We start from the raw sequence: 14,227 nt of genomic DNA, 5'->3' as shown, positions 1-14,227 counted from the left end.
ACTGTGGGTGGGTACTGTGGGTGGGTGGGTGCTGTGGGTGGGTGGGTACTGTGGGTGGGTGCTGTGGGTGGGTGGGTGCTGTGGGTGGGTACTGTGGGTGGGTGGGTGCTGTGGGTGGGTACTGTGGGTGGGTACTGTGGGTGGGTGGGTGCTGTGGGTGGGTGCTGTGGGTGGGTGGGTGCTGTGGGTGGGTGGGTACTGTGGGTGGGTACTGTGGGTGGGTGGGTACTGTGGGTGGGTGGGTACTGTGGGTGGGTGCTGTGGGTGGGTGGGTGCTGTGGGTGGGTGGGTACTGTGGGTGGGTACTGTGGGTGGGTACTGTGGGTGGGTGCTGTGGGTGAGTACGGTGGGTGGGTGGGTGCTGTGGGTGGGTGGCTGGGTACTGTGGGTGGGTGGGTACTGTGGGTGGGTACTGTGGGTGGGTGCTGTGGGTGGGTACTGTGGGTGGGTGGGTGCTGTGGGTGGGTGCTGTGGGTGGGTACTGTGGGTGGGTGGGTACTGTGGGTGGCTGGGTACTGTGGGTGGGTGGGTACTGTGGGTGGGTACTGTGGGTGGGTGCTGTGGGTGGGTACTGTGGGTGGGTGGGTGGGTGCTGTGGGTGGGTACTGTGGGTGGGTGCTGTGGGTGGGTGCTGTGGGTGGGTACTGTGGGTGGGTACGGTGGGTGGGGTGGGTAAGGAGGGTGGGCGGGCCCATGTAGTGTATAGTGTAGTGTATAGTGTAGTAGTGTAGTGTATAATGTAGTATAGTGTATAATGTAGTGTATAGTAGTGTAGTGAATAGTGTAGTAGTGTAGTGTATAATGTAGCATAGTGTATAATGTAGTGTATAGTAGTGTAGTGTATAGTGTAGTGTATAGTAGTGTATAGTGTAGTGTATAATGTAGTGTAGTGTATAGTAGTGTAGTGCAGTAGTGTAGCATATAGAGTAGTGTAGTGGTGTAGTAGTGTATAATGTAGTGTACTGTATAGTGTAGTAGTGTAGTGTATAATGTAGTGTAGTGTATACTGTAGTGTAGTGTATAATGTAGTGTAGTGGTATATAATGTAGTGTATAATGTAGTGTAAGAGTGTAGTGGTGTAGTAGTGTAGTGTATAATGTAGTGGTGTATAATGTAGTGTAGTGTAAAGTGTAGTGTTGTGTATAGTGTAGTGTAGTGGTGTAGTAGTGTAGTGTATAGTGTAGTGTAGTGGTGTATAATGTAGTGTAGTGTATAATGTAGTGTATAGTAGTGTCGTGTATAGTGTAGTGTAGTGGTGTATAGTGTAGTGTAGTGTATAGTGTAGTGTAGTGGTGTATAATGTAGTGTATAGCAGTGTATTGCATAGTGTAGTGTATAGTGTAGTGTAGAGTATATAGTGTAGTGTAGTATATAGTGTGTAGTAGTGTAATGTATAGGGTAGTGTAGTGGTGTATAGTGTAGTGTAGTGGTGTATAGTGGAGTGTAGTGTATAGTAATGTAGTGTATAGTGTAGTGTAGTATATAGTGTATAGTAGTGTAGTGTATAGTGTAGTGTAGTGGTGTATAGTGTAGTGTAGTGTATAGTGTAGTGTAGTGGTCTATAATGTAGTGTAGTGTATAATGTAGTGGTCTAGTAGTGTGGTGTATAATGTAGTGTAGTGGTGTAAAGTGTAGTGTATAGTGTAGTGTAGTGGTGTATAGTGTAGTGTAGTGTATAGTGTAGTGTGTAGTGTAGTGTGTAGTGTAGTGTGAAGTGTGTAGTGTATAGTGTAGTGTATAGTGTAGTGTATAGTGTAGTGTATAGTAGTGTAGTGTATACTGTAGTGTAGTGGTGTATTTTGTAGTTGAGGTTCTCACGTCCGTGGTGGGAGCATCTGGTGGTCTCTCAAATTCAGCTCTCCGCCCACCACCACCACCAACACCACCAACACCACCACCACCACCACCAACACCACCACCACCACCAACACCACCACCAACACCACCAACACCACCACCACCAACACCACCACCAACAACACCAACACCAGCACCACCATCACCACTAGCATCACCACCAACACCACCACCGCCACCACCACCACCACCAACACCGCCACCACCAACACCACCAGCACCGCCACCACCAACACCACCACCAGCACCGCCACCACCAACACCACCACCACCAACACCACCACCACCGCCACCACCACCACCACCATCACCGCCATCACCACCACCATCACCGCCACCACCACCACCATCACCACCACCACCACTACCGCAACCATCACCACCACCATCACCACCACCACCAGCACCACCACCACCACTACCGCAACCATCACCACCACCATCACCGCCACCACCACCACCACCATCACCACCACCATCACCGCCACCACCATCACCACCACCACCACCACCGCTTGCAGATTTCTTGAGAAGGCGTTTGATTGGTCGGCCTTCCTCACCCATTATCAGCTCCCTGTGCGAGGGGGTCACGGGGTGGGGGTCACGGGGTGGGGGTCACGGGGTGGGGGTCACGGGGTGGGGTCATGAGGCGGGGTCATGGGGGCGTAAAGGCGGGGTCACAGGGGTTGGGTGAGTGGGCGAGTGAGTGGGTGAGAGAGTGGGCGAGTGGGTGAGTGAGTGGGTGAGAGAGTGGGTGGGTGAGTGGGTGAGAGAGTGGGCGAATGAATGGGTGAGTGGGCGAATGAATGGGTGAGAGAGTGGGCAAATGAATGGGTGAGTGGGTGAATGAATGGGTGAGAGAGTGGGCGAATGAATGGGTGAGTGGGCGAATGAATGGGTGAGAGAGTGGGCAAATGAATGGGTGAGTGGGTGAATGAATGGGTGAGAGAGTGGGCGAATGAATGGGTGAGAGAGTGGGCGAATGAGTGGGTGAGAGAGTGGGCGAATGAATGGGTGAGAGAGTGAGCGAGTGAGTGGGTGAGAGAGTGGGCGAATGGATGGGTGAGTGGGCGAGTGAGTGGGTGAGAGAGTGGGCGAGTGAGTGGGTGAGAGAGTGGGTGAATGAATGGGTGAGTGGGTGAATGAATGGGTGAGTGGGCGAGTGAATGGGTGAGAGAGTGAGCGAGTGAGTGGGTGAGAGAGTGAGTGAATGAGTGGGTGAGTGAGTGGGTGAGTGAGTGGGTGGGTGAGTGGGCGAGTGAGTGGGTGAGAGAGTGGGCGAGTGAGTGGGTGAGAGAGTGGGCGAATGAATGGGTGAGTGGGCGAATGAATGGGTGAGAGAGTGGGCGAATGAATGGGTGAGAGAGTGGGTGAATGAGTGGGTGAGAGAGTGGGTGAATGAGTGGGTGAGAGAGTGGGCGAGTGAATGGGTGAGTGGGCGAGTGAGTGGGTGAGAGAGTGGGCGAGTGAGTGGGTGAGAGAGTGGGCGAATGAATGGGTGAGAGAGTGGGCGAGTGGGTGGGTGAGAGAGTGGGCGAGTGGGTGGGTGAGAGAGTGGGCGAGTGAGTGGGCGAGTGGGTGAGAGAGTGGGTGGGTGAGTGGGCGAGTGAGTGGGTGAGAGAGTGGGCGAGTGAGTGGGTGAGTGAGTGGGCGAATGAATGGGTGAGAGAGTGGGCGAATGAATGGGTGAGAGAGTGGGCGAGTGAGTGGGTGAGAGAGTGGGCGAATGAATGGGTGAGTGGGCGAGTGAGTGGGTGAGAGAGTGGGTGGGTGAGTGGGTGAGTGAGTGAGTGGGCGAGTGAATGGGTGAGAGAGTGGGCGAGTGAGTGGGTGAGAGAGTGGGCGAGTGAGTGGGTGAGAGAGTGGGCGAGTGAATGGGTGAGGGAGTGGGCGAGTGAGCGGGTGAGAGAGTGAGTGGGTGAGTGGGCGAGTGATTGGGTGAGAGAGTGGGCGAGTGAGTGGGTGAAAGAGTGGGCGAGTGAGTGGGTGAAAGAGTGGGCGAGTGAATGGGTGAGAGGGTGAGCGAGTGAGTGGGTGAGAGACAGGGCAAATGAATGGGTGAGTGGGCGAGTGAGCGAGTGAGCGAGTGAGTGGGTGAGTGGGTGAATGAATTGGTGAGTGGGCGAGTGAGTGGGTGAGAGAGTGAGCGAGTGAGTGGGTGAGAGAGTGGGCGAGTGAGTGGGTGAGTGAGTGGGTGAGAGAGTGGGCGAATGAATGGGTGAGTGGGCGAATGAATGGGTGAGAGAGTGGGCGAATGAATGGGTGAGTGGGTGAATGAATGGGTGAGAGAGTGGGCGAATGAATGGGTGAGAGAGTGGGCGAATGAGTGGGTGAGAGAGTGGGCGAATGAATGGGTGAGTGGGTGAATGAATGGGTGAGAGAGTGGGCGAATGAATGGGTGAGTGGGTGAATGAATGGGTGAGAGAGTGGGCGAATGAATGGGTGAGAGCGTGAGCGAGTGAGTGGATGAGAGAGTGGGCGAATGAATGGGTGAGAGAGTGGGCGAGTGACTGGATGAGAGAGTGGGCGAGTGAGTGGATGAGAGAGTGGGCGAGTGAGCGGGTGAAAGAGTGGGCGAGTGAGTGGGTGAGAGAGTGGGCGAATGAATGGGTGAGAGAGTGGGCGAGTGAGTGGGTGAGAGAGTGGGCGAATGAATGGGTGAGAGAGTGGGCGAGTGAGTGGGTGAGAGAGTGAGCGAATGAATGGGTGAGTGGGCGAGTGAGTGGGTGAGAGAGTGGGCGAATGAATGGGTGAGAGAGTGGGCGAGTGAGTGGGTGAGAGAGTGGGCGAATGAATGGGTGAGAGAGTGGGCGAGTGAGTGGGTGAGAGAGTGGGCGAATGAATGGGTGAGAGAGTGGGCGAGTGAGTGGGTGAGAGAGTGGGCGAATGAATGGGTGAGTGGGCGAGTGAGTGGGTGAGAGAGTGGGTGGGTGAGTGGGTGAGTGAGTGAGTGGGCGAGTGAATGGGTGAGAGAGTGGGCGAGTGAGTGGGTGAGAGAGTGGGCGAGTGAGTGGGTGAGAGAGTGGGCGAGTGAATGGGTGAGGGAGTGGGCGAGTGAGCGGGTGAGAGAGTGAGTGGGTGAGTGGGCGAGTGATTGGGTGAGAGAGTGGGCGAGTGAGTGGGTGAAAGAGTGGGCGAGTGAGTGGGTGAAAGAGTGGGCGAGTGAATGGGTGAGAGGGTGAGCGAGTGAGTGGGTGAGAGACAGGGCAAATGAATGGGTGAGTGGGCGAGTGAGCGAGTGAGCGAGTGAGTGGGTGAGTGGGCGAGTGAGTGGGTGAGAGAGTGAGCGAGTGAGTGGGTGAGAGAGTGGGCGAATGGATGGGTGAGTGGGCGAGTGAGTGGGTGAGAGTGTGGGCGAGTGAGTGGGTGAGAGAGTGGGCGAGTGAGTGGGTGAGAGAATGAGCGAGTGAGTGGGTGAGAGAGTGGGTGAATGAATGGGTGAGTGGGTGAATGAATGGGTGAGTGGGCGAGTGAGTGGATGAGAGAGTGGGCGAGTGAGCGGGTGAGAGAGTGAGCGAGTGAGTGGGTGAGAGAGTGGGCGAATGGATGGGTGAGTGGGCGAGTGAGTGGGTGAGAGTGTGGGCGAGTGAGTGGGTGAGAGAATGAGCGAGTGAGTGGGTGAGAGAGTGGGTGAATGAATGGGTGAGAGGGTGGGCGAGTGAGTGGGTGAAAGAGTGGGCGAGTGAATGGGTGAGAGAGTGGGCGAGTGAGTGGGTGAGTGGGTGAATGAATTGGTGAGTGGGCGAGTGAGTGGGTGAGAGAGTGAGCGAGTGAGTGGGTGAGAGAGTGGGCGAGTGAGTGGGTGAGTGAGTGGGTGAGAGAGTGGGCGAATGAATGGGTGAGTGGGCGAATGAATGGGTGAGAGAGTGGGCGAATGAATGGGTGAGTGGGTGAATGAATGGGTGAGAGAGTGGGCGAATGAATGGGTGAGAGAGTGGGCGAATGAGTGGGTGAGAGAGTGGGCGAATGAATGGGTGAGAGAGTGGGCGAGTGAGTGGATGAGAGAGTGGGCGAATGAATGGGTGAGAGAGTGGGCGAGTGAGTGGGTGAGAGAGTGGGCGAATGAATGGGTGAGTGGGCGAGTGAGTGGGTGAGAGAGTGGGTGGGTGAGTGGGTGAGTGAGTGAGTGGGCGAGTGAATGGGTGAGAGAGTGGGCGAGTGAGTGGGTGAGAGAGTGGGCGAGTGAGTGGGTGAGAGAGTGGGCGAGTGAATGGGTGAGGGAGTGGGCGAGTGAGCGGGTGAGAGAGTGAGTGGGTGAGTGGGCGAGTGATTGGGTGAGAGAGTGGGCGAGTGAGTGGGTGAAAGAGTGGGCGAGTGAGTGGGTGAAAGAGTGGGCGAGTGAATGGGTGAGAGGGTGAGCGAGTGAGTGGGTGAGAGACAGGGCAAATGAATGGGTGAGTGGGCGAGTGAGCGAGTGAGCGAGTGAGTGGGTGAGTGGGCGAGTGAGTGGGTGAGAGAGTGAGCGAGTGAGTGGGTGAGAGAGTGGGCGAGTGAGTGGGTGAGAGAGTGGGCGAATGAATGGGTGAGAGAGTGGGCGAGTGAGTGGGTGAGAGAGTGGGCGAGTGAGCGGGTGAAAGAGTGAGCGAGTGAGTGGGTGAGAGAGTGGGCGAGTGAGTGGGTGAGAGAGTGGGCGAATGAGTGGGTGAGAGAGTGGGCGAGTGAGTGGATGAGAGAGTGGGCGAGTGAGTGGATGAGAGAGTGGGCGAGTGAGTGGGTGAGAGAGTGGGCGAGTGAGTGGGTGAGAGAGTGGGCGAGTGAGTGGGTGAGTGAGTGGGCGAATGAATGGGTGAGAGAGTGGGCGAGTGAGTGGGTGAGAGAGTGGGCGAATGAATGGGTGAGAGAGTGGGCGAGTGAGTGGGTGAGAGAGTGGGCGAATGAATGGGTGAGAGAGTGGGCGAGTGAGTGGGTGAGAGAGTGGGCGAATGAATGGGTGAGTGGGCGAGTGAGTGGGTGAGAGAGTGGGTGGGTGAGTGGGTGAGTGAGTGAGTGGGCGAGTGAATGGGTGAGAGAGTGGGCGAGTGAGTGGGTGAGAGAGTGGGCGAGTGAGTGGGTGAGAGAGTGGGCGAGTGAATGGGTGAGGGAGTGGGCGAGTGAGCGGGTGAGAGAGTGAGTGGGTGAGTGGGCGAGTGATTGGGTGAGAGAGTGGGCGAGTGAGTGGGTGAAAGAGTGGGCGAGTGAGTGGGTGAAAGAGTGGGCGAGTGAATGGGTGAGAGGGTGAGCGAGTGAGTGGGTGAGAGACAGGGCAAATGAATGGGTGAGTGGGCGAGTGAGCGAGTGAGCGAGTGAGTGGGTGAGTGGGCGAGTGAGTGGGTGAGAGAGTGAGCGAGTGAGTGGGTGAGAGAGTGGGCGAGTGAGTGGGTGAGAGAATGAGCGAGTGAGTGGGTGAGAGAGTGGGTGAATGAATGGGTGAGTGGGTGAATGAATGGGTGAGTGGGCGAGTGAGTGGATGAGAGAGTGGGCGAGTGAGCGGGTGAGAGAGTGAGCGAATGGATGGGTGAGAGGGTGGGCGAGTGAGTGGGTGAAAGAGTGGGCGAGTGAATGGGTGAGAGAGTGGGCGAGTGAGTGGGTGAGTGGGTGAATGAATTGGTGAGTGGGCGAGTGAGTGGGTGAGAGAGTGAGCGAGTGAGTGGGTGAGAGAGTGGGCGAGTGAGTGGGTGAGTGGGCGAGTGAGTGGGTGAGAGAGTGGGCGAATGGGTGAGAGAGTGAGCGAGTGAGTGGGTGAGAGAGTGGGCGAATGGGTGAGAGAGTGAGCGAGTGAGTGGGTGAGAGAGTGGGCGAGTGAGTGGGTGAGAGAGTGGGCGAGTGAGTGGGTGAGAGAGTGGGCGAATGGGTGAGAGAGTGAGCGAGTGAATGGGTGAGAGAGTGGGCGAGTGAGTGGGTGAGAGAGTGGGCGAGTGAGTGGGTGAGAGAGTGGGCGAATGAATGGGTGAGAGAGTGAGCGAGTGAGTGGGTGAGAGAGTGGGCGAATGAATGGGTGAGCGGGCGAATTAATGGATGAGTAAGTGGGCGAGTGAGTTGGTTAATGAATGGGTGAGTGAGTGAGTGGGTGAGCGAGTGAGTGAGTGGGTGAGTGAGTGTTTGAGTGAGTGGTGAGTGAGTAGGTGAGTGAGTGGGTGAGTGAGTGAGTGAGTGGGTGATTGAGTGAGTCAGTGAGTGAGTGAGTGGTGAGTGAGTGAGTCAGTGAGTGAGTGAGTAGGTGAGTGTGTGAGTCAGTGAGTGAGTGAGTGGGTGAGTGTGTGAGTGAGTGAGTGGTGAGTGAGTAGGTGAGTGAGTAGGTGAGTGTGTGAGTGAGTGTGTGAGTGAGTGGTGAGTAAGTAGGTGAGTGAGTATGTGAGTGTGTGAGCGAGTGTGTGAGTGAGTGAGTGAGTGGTGAGTGAGTAGGTGAGTGAGTAGGTGAGTGAGTGAGTGAGTGGGTGAGTGAGTGAGTCAGTGAGTGATGTGAGTGAGTGAGTCAGTGAGTGGGTGAGTGAGTGAGTGAGTAGGTGAGTGAGTGAGTGAGTGGGTGAGTGAGTGGTGAGTGAGTGGTGCGTGAGTGAGTGAGTGAGTGGGTGTGTGAGTAGGTGAGTGAATGAGTGAGTGGTGAGTGGGTGAGTGGGTGAGTGGGTGAGTGAGTAAGTGAGTGAGTGGTGAGTAAGTAAGTTAATGAGTGAGTGTGTGAGTGAGTGAGTGGTGAGTGAGTGAGTGGGTGAGTGAGTGAGTGAGTGGTGAGTGAGTGAGTCAGTGAGTGAGTGAGTAGGTGAGTGTGTGAGTCAGTGAGTGAGTGGGTGAGTGAGTGTGTGAGTGAGTGAGTGGGTGAGTGTGTGAGTGAGTGAGTGAGTGGTGAGTGAGTAGGTGAGTGAGTAGGTGAGTGAGTGAGTGAGTGGGTGAGTGGTGAGTGAGTAGGTGAGTGAGTAGGTGAGTGAGTGGTGAGTGAGCGAGCGGTGAGTGAATGAGTGTGTGAGTGAGTGAGTGGCTGAGTGACTGAGTGAGTGGCTGAGTGAGTGGGTGAGTGGTGAGTGAGTGGTGAGTGTCAGTGAGTGAGTGAGTGAGTCAGTGAGTGAGTGAGTAGGTGAGTGAGTGAGTAAGTGAGTGAGTGAGTGAGTGGTGAGTGAGTGGTGAGTGAGTAGGTGAGTGAGTGAGTGAGTGGGTGGGTGAGTGTGTGAGTGTGTGAGTGAGTGTGTGAGTGAGTGAGTGGTGAGTGAGTAGGTGAGTGAGTAGGTGAGTGAGTGAGTGGGTGGGTGAGTGGGTGAGTGAGTGAGTGAGTGGTGAGTGAGTGGTGAGTGAGTAGGTGAGTGAGTAGGTGAGTGAGTGAGTGAGTGGGTGAGTAGGTGAGTGAGTGGTGAGTGAGTAGGTGAGTGAGTAGGTGAGTGAATGAGTGAGTGGGTGAGTGGGTGAGTGGGTGAGTGAGTAAGTGAGTGAGTGGTGAGTAAGTGAGTGAGTGAGTGTGTGAGTGAGTGAGTGGTGAGTGAGTAGGTGAGTGAGTGGGTGAGTGAGTGAGTGAGTGGGTGAGCGAATGGGTGAGTGGGTTAACGAATGGGTGAGTGGGTGAGTGAGTGGTGAGTGAGTGAGTGAGTCGTGAGTGAGTGAGTCAGTGAGTGAGTGAGTGAGTAGGTGAGTGTGTAAGTCAGTGAGTGAGTGAGTGGGTGAGTGAGTGTGTGAGTGAGTGAGTGGGTGAGTGAGTGTGTGAGTGAGTGAGTGAGTGGTGAGTGAGTAGGTGAATGAGTAGGTGAGTGAGTGAGTGAGTGGGTGAGTGGTGAGTGAGTAGGTGAGTGAGTAGGTGAGTGAGTGAGTGAGTGGTGAGTGAGCGAGCGGTGAGTGAGTGAGTGGGTGAATGAGTGAGTGTGTGAGTGAGTGAGTGAGTGGTGAGTGAGTGGGTGGTGAGTGTGTAAGTGAGTGAGTAGGTGAGTGAGTCAGTGAGTGAGTCAGTTAGTGAGTGAGTGAGTAGGTGAGTGAGTAGGTGAGTGAGTAGGTGAGTAGGTGAGTGAGTAGGTGAGTGAGTCAGTGAGTGTGTGAGTGTGTGAGTGAGTAGGTGAGTGAGTAGGTGAGTGAGTGAGTGAGTGGTGAATGAGTAGGTGAGTGTGTGAGTCAGTGAGTGTGTGAGTGGGTGAGTGGGTGGGTGAGTGTGTGAGTGGTGAGTGAGTAGGTGAGTGAGTAGGTGAGTGAGTGAGTGGGTGAGTGAGTGAGTGAGTAGGTGAGTGAGTGACTGAGTGAGTGGCTGAGTGAGTGGGTGAGTAAGTGAGTGAGTGTGTAGGTGAGTGTGTGAGTGAGTGAGTGAGTGTGTGAGTGAGTGAGTGAGTAGGTGAGTGAGTGACTGAGTGAGTGGCTGAGTGAGTGTGTGAGTGAGTGTGTGAGTGGTGAGTGAGTAGGTGAGTGAGTAGGTGAGTGAGTGGGTGGGTGAGTGAGTGAGTGAGTAGGTGAGTGAGTGACTGAGTGAGTGGCTGAGTGAGTGAGTGAGTGATTGTGTAGGTGAGTGTGTAAGTGAGTGAGTGTGTAAGTGGGTGAGTGGGTGGGTGAGTGTGTGAGTGGTGAGTGAGTAGGTGAGTGAGTATGTGAGTGAGTGACTGAGTGAGTGGCTGAGTGAGTGGGTGAGTGAGTAAGTGAGTGAGTGAGTGTGTAGGTGAGTGGGTAAGTGAGTGAGTGTGTAAGTGGGTGAGTGAGTGTGTAGGTGAGTGTGTAAGTGAGTGAGTGTGTAGGTGAGTGTGTAAGTGAGTGAGTGTGTAAGTGAGTGAGTGTGTAAGTGTGTGAGTGAGTGAGTAGGTGAGTGTGTAAGTGAGTGAGTGAGTGTGTAGGTGAGTGTGTAAGTGAGTGAGTCAGTGTGTAGGTGAGTGTGTAAGTGAGTGAGTGAGTGTGTAGGTGAGTGTGTAAGTGAGTGAGTGTGTAAGTGAGTGAGTGAGTGTGTAGGTGAGTGTGTAAGTGAGTGAGTGTGTAAGTGGGTGAGTGAGTGTGTAGGTGAGTGTGTAAGTGAGTGAGTGTGTAAGTGAGTGAGTGTGTAAGTGAGTGAGTGCGTAAGTGAGTGTGTAAGTGAGTGTGTAAGTGAGTGAGTGTGTAAGTGGGTGAGTGTGTAAGTGAGTGAGTGAGTAGGTGAGTGTGTAAGTGAGTGAGTGTGTAAGTGAGTGAGTGAGTGTGTAAGTGAGTGTGTAAGTGAGTGTGTAAGTGGGTGAGTGTGTAAGTAGGTGAGTGTGTAAGTGTGTAAGTGAGTGTGTAGGTGAGTGTGTAAGTGAGTGAGTGAGTGTATAAGTGAGTGTGTAAGTGCGTGTGTAAGTGAGTGTGTGAGTGAGTGTGTAAGTGAGTGAGTGTGTAAGTGAGTGAGTGTGTAAGTGAGTGAGTGTGTAAGTGGGTAAGTGAGTGAGTGTGTAAGTGAGTGTGTAAGTGAGTGTGTAAGTGAGTAAGTGAGTGTGTAAGTGGGTGAGTGAGTAGGTGAGTGTGTAAGTGAGTGAGTGTGTAAGTGAGTGAGTGAGTAGGTGAGTGTGTAAGTGAGTGAGTGTGTAAGTGAGTGAGTGAGTGTGTAAGTGAGTGTGTAAGTGAGTGTGTAAGTGGGTGAGTGTGTAAGTAGGTGAGTGTGTAAGTGTGTAAGTGAGTGTGTAGGTGAGTGTGTAAGTGAGTGAGTGAGTGTATAAGTGAGTGTGTAAGTGCGTGTGTAAGTGAGTGTGTGAGTGAGTGTGTAAGTGAGTGAGTGTGTAAGTGAGTGAGTGTGTAAGTGAGTGAGTGTGTAAGTGGGTAAGTGAGTGAGTGTGTAAGTGAGTGTGTAAGTGAGTGTGTAAGTGAGTAAGTGAGTGTGTAAGTGGGTGAGTGTGTAAGTGAGTGAGTGTGTAAGTGAGTGAGTGTGTAAGTGGGTGTGTAAGTGAGTGAGTGAGTGTGTAAGTGAGTGTGTAAGTGAGTGTGTAAGTAAGTGAGTGTGTAAGTGAGTGAGTGTGTAAGTGGGTGAGTGAGTGTGTAGGTGAGTGTGTAAGTGAGTGTGTAAGTGAGTGTGTAAGTGAGTGAGTGTGTAAGTGAGTGAGTGAGTGTGTAAGTGAGTGTGTAAGTGAGTGAGTGTGTAAGTGAGTGTGTAAGTGAGTGAGTGTGTAAGTGAGTGTGTAAGTGAGTGAGTGTGTAAGTGAGTGTGTAAGTGGGTGAGTGTGTAAGTGGGTGAGTGAGTGAGTGTGTAAGTGAGTGTGTAAGTGAGTATGTAAGTGAGTGAGTGTGTAAGTAAGTGAGTGTGTAAGTGAGTGTGTAAGTGAGTGAGTGTGTAAGTGAGTGTGTAAGTGAGTGAGTGTGTAAGTGAGTGTGTAAATAAGTGAGTGTGTAAGTGAGTGTGTAAGTGAGTGAGTGTGTAAGTGGGTGAGTGTGTAAGTGAGTGAGTGTGTAAGTAAGTGTGTAAGTGAGTGAGTGTGTAAGTGAGTGTGTAAGTGAGTGAGTGTGTAAGTGAGTGAGTGTGTAAGTGGGTGTGTAAGTGAGTGAGTGAGTGAGTGGGTGAGTGAGTGAGTGAGTGTGTAAGTGAGTGTGTAAGTGAGTGTGTAAGTGAGTGAGTGTGTAAGTGAGTGTGTAAGTGAGTGAGTGTGTAAGTGAGTGAGTGTGTAAGTGAGTGTGTAAGTGAGTGTGTAAGTGAGTGAGTGAGTGTGTAAGTGAGTGTGTAAGTGAGTGAGTGTGTAAGTGAGTGTGTAAGTGAGTGTGTAAGTGGGTGAGTGTGTAAGTGGGTGTGTAAGTGAGTGAGTGTGTAAGTGAGTGTGTAAGTGAGTGTGTAAGTGTGTAAGTGAGTGTGTAAGTGAGTGTGTAGGTGAGTGAGTGTGTAAGTGAGTGAGTGTGTAAGTGAGTGAGTGTGTAAGTGGGTGTGTAAGTGAGTGAGTGAGTGTGTAAGTGAGTGTGTAAGTGAGTGGGTGAGTGAGTGTGTAGGTGAGTGAGTAAGTGAGTGAGTGAGTGTGTAAGTGAGTGGGTGAGTGAGTGTGTAAGTGAGTCTGTAAGTGAGTGAGTGTGTAAGTGAGTGTGTAAGTGAGTGAGTGTGTAAGTGAGTGAGTGTGTAAGTGGATGTGTAAGTGAGTGAGTGAGTGAGTGGGTGAGTGAGTGAGTGAGTGTGTAAGTGAGTGTGTAAGTGAGTGTGTAAGTGAGTGAGTGTGTAAGTGAGTGTGTAAGTGAGTGAGTGTGTAAGTGAGTGAGTGTGTAAGTGAGTGAGTGTGTAAGTGAGTGTGTAAGTGAGTGTGTAAGTGAGTGAGTGAGTGTGTAAGTGAGTGTGTAAGTGAGTGTGTAAGTGAGTGTGTAAGTGAGTGTGTAAGTGGGTGAGTGTGTAAGTGGGTGTGTAAGTGAGTGAGTGTGTAAGTGAGTGTGTAAGTGAGTGTGTAAGTGTGTAAGTGAGTGTGTAAGTGAGTGTGTAGGTGAGTGAGTGTGTAAGTGAGTGAGTGTGTAAGTGAGTGAGTGTGTAAGTGGGTGTGTAAGTGAGTGAGTGAGTGTGTAAGTGAGTGTGTAAGTGAGTGGGTGAGTGAGTGTGTAGGTGAGTGAGTAAGTGAGTGAGTGAGTGTGTAAGTGAGTGGGTGAGTGAGTGTGTAGGTGAGTGTGTAAGTGAGTGAGTGTGTAAGTGAGTGTGTAAGTGAGTGTGTAAGTGAGTGAGTGTGTAAGTGAGTGAGTGTGTAGGTGAGTGTGTAAGTGTGTAGGTGAGTGTGTAAGTGAGTGTGTAAGTGAGTGTGTAAGCGAGTGAGTGAGCTGTAAGCGCTCCCCACCGCTGGTTCCAGTATAGGGTACGGTGGAGCTCGTAGTCTGGAATGTCCAAATCCTCCTTCTCCCATGTGCTCTGGTCATAGGCAAGGTCCCTCCACTTGATCAGGTAGAGCAGGTTGCCCTTCCTGTCCACACTACGCCACCACCACCACCACAGCAACAACCACAACAACAATAACAACAACATCAATCAACACAAACACTGAAATCACCACCACAACAACCACAACAACAATAACAACATCAATCAACACAAACACTGAAATCACCACCACCACCACAAAAACAATCACAACAACAATCACAACAACAATAACAACATCAATCAACACAAACACTGAAATCACCACCACAACCACCACCACCACAACAACCACAACAACAACAACAATAACAACAACATCAATCAACACAAACACCGAAATCACCACCACAACAACCACCACAACCACCACCACCACAACAACCACAACAACCACAACAACATCCACAACAACAATAACAACAACATCAATCAACACAAACACTGAAATCACCACCACCACAACAACCACCACAACAACCACAACAACCACAACACAATCACCACCACCACAACCACAACAACCACAACAACAACAATAACAACAACATCAATCAACACAAACACCGAAATCACCACCACAACAACAACAACCACAACAACAACAACCACAACAGCCACAAC

The 14,227-nt window shown here is 52.4% G+C and overlaps 1 protein-coding gene across 1 annotated transcript in view; it reads right to left on the bottom strand.

Annotated features, from left to right (window-relative positions):
* LOC116937897 (chromodomain-helicase-DNA-binding protein 5-like) overlaps positions 1–14,227 on the bottom strand; it is a 130,440-nt gene that overhangs the window by 105,251 nt on the left and 10,962 nt on the right. The window contains exons 6-7 of the mRNA XM_076056456.1: positions 13,524–13,655; positions 1,819–2,431 (exon numbers count right to left, since the gene is read on the bottom strand). Of these exons, the coding sequence (XP_075912571.1) occupies positions 1,819–2,431; positions 13,524–13,655 (745 nt within the window). The remainder of the gene's footprint in view (positions 1–1,818; positions 2,432–13,523; positions 13,656–14,227) is intronic.

This window comes from Petromyzon marinus, chromosome 75 (assembly GCF_048934315.1).
Source record: "Petromyzon marinus isolate PM22_M1 ecotype Great Lakes invasive population chromosome 75, UKy_Petmar_22M1.pri1.0, whole genome shotgun sequence".
Taxonomy (NCBI): Eukaryota; Metazoa; Chordata; class Hyperoartia; order Petromyzontiformes; family Petromyzontidae; genus Petromyzon; species Petromyzon marinus.
This window is presented reverse-complemented; position numbering and strand designations above follow the sequence as displayed.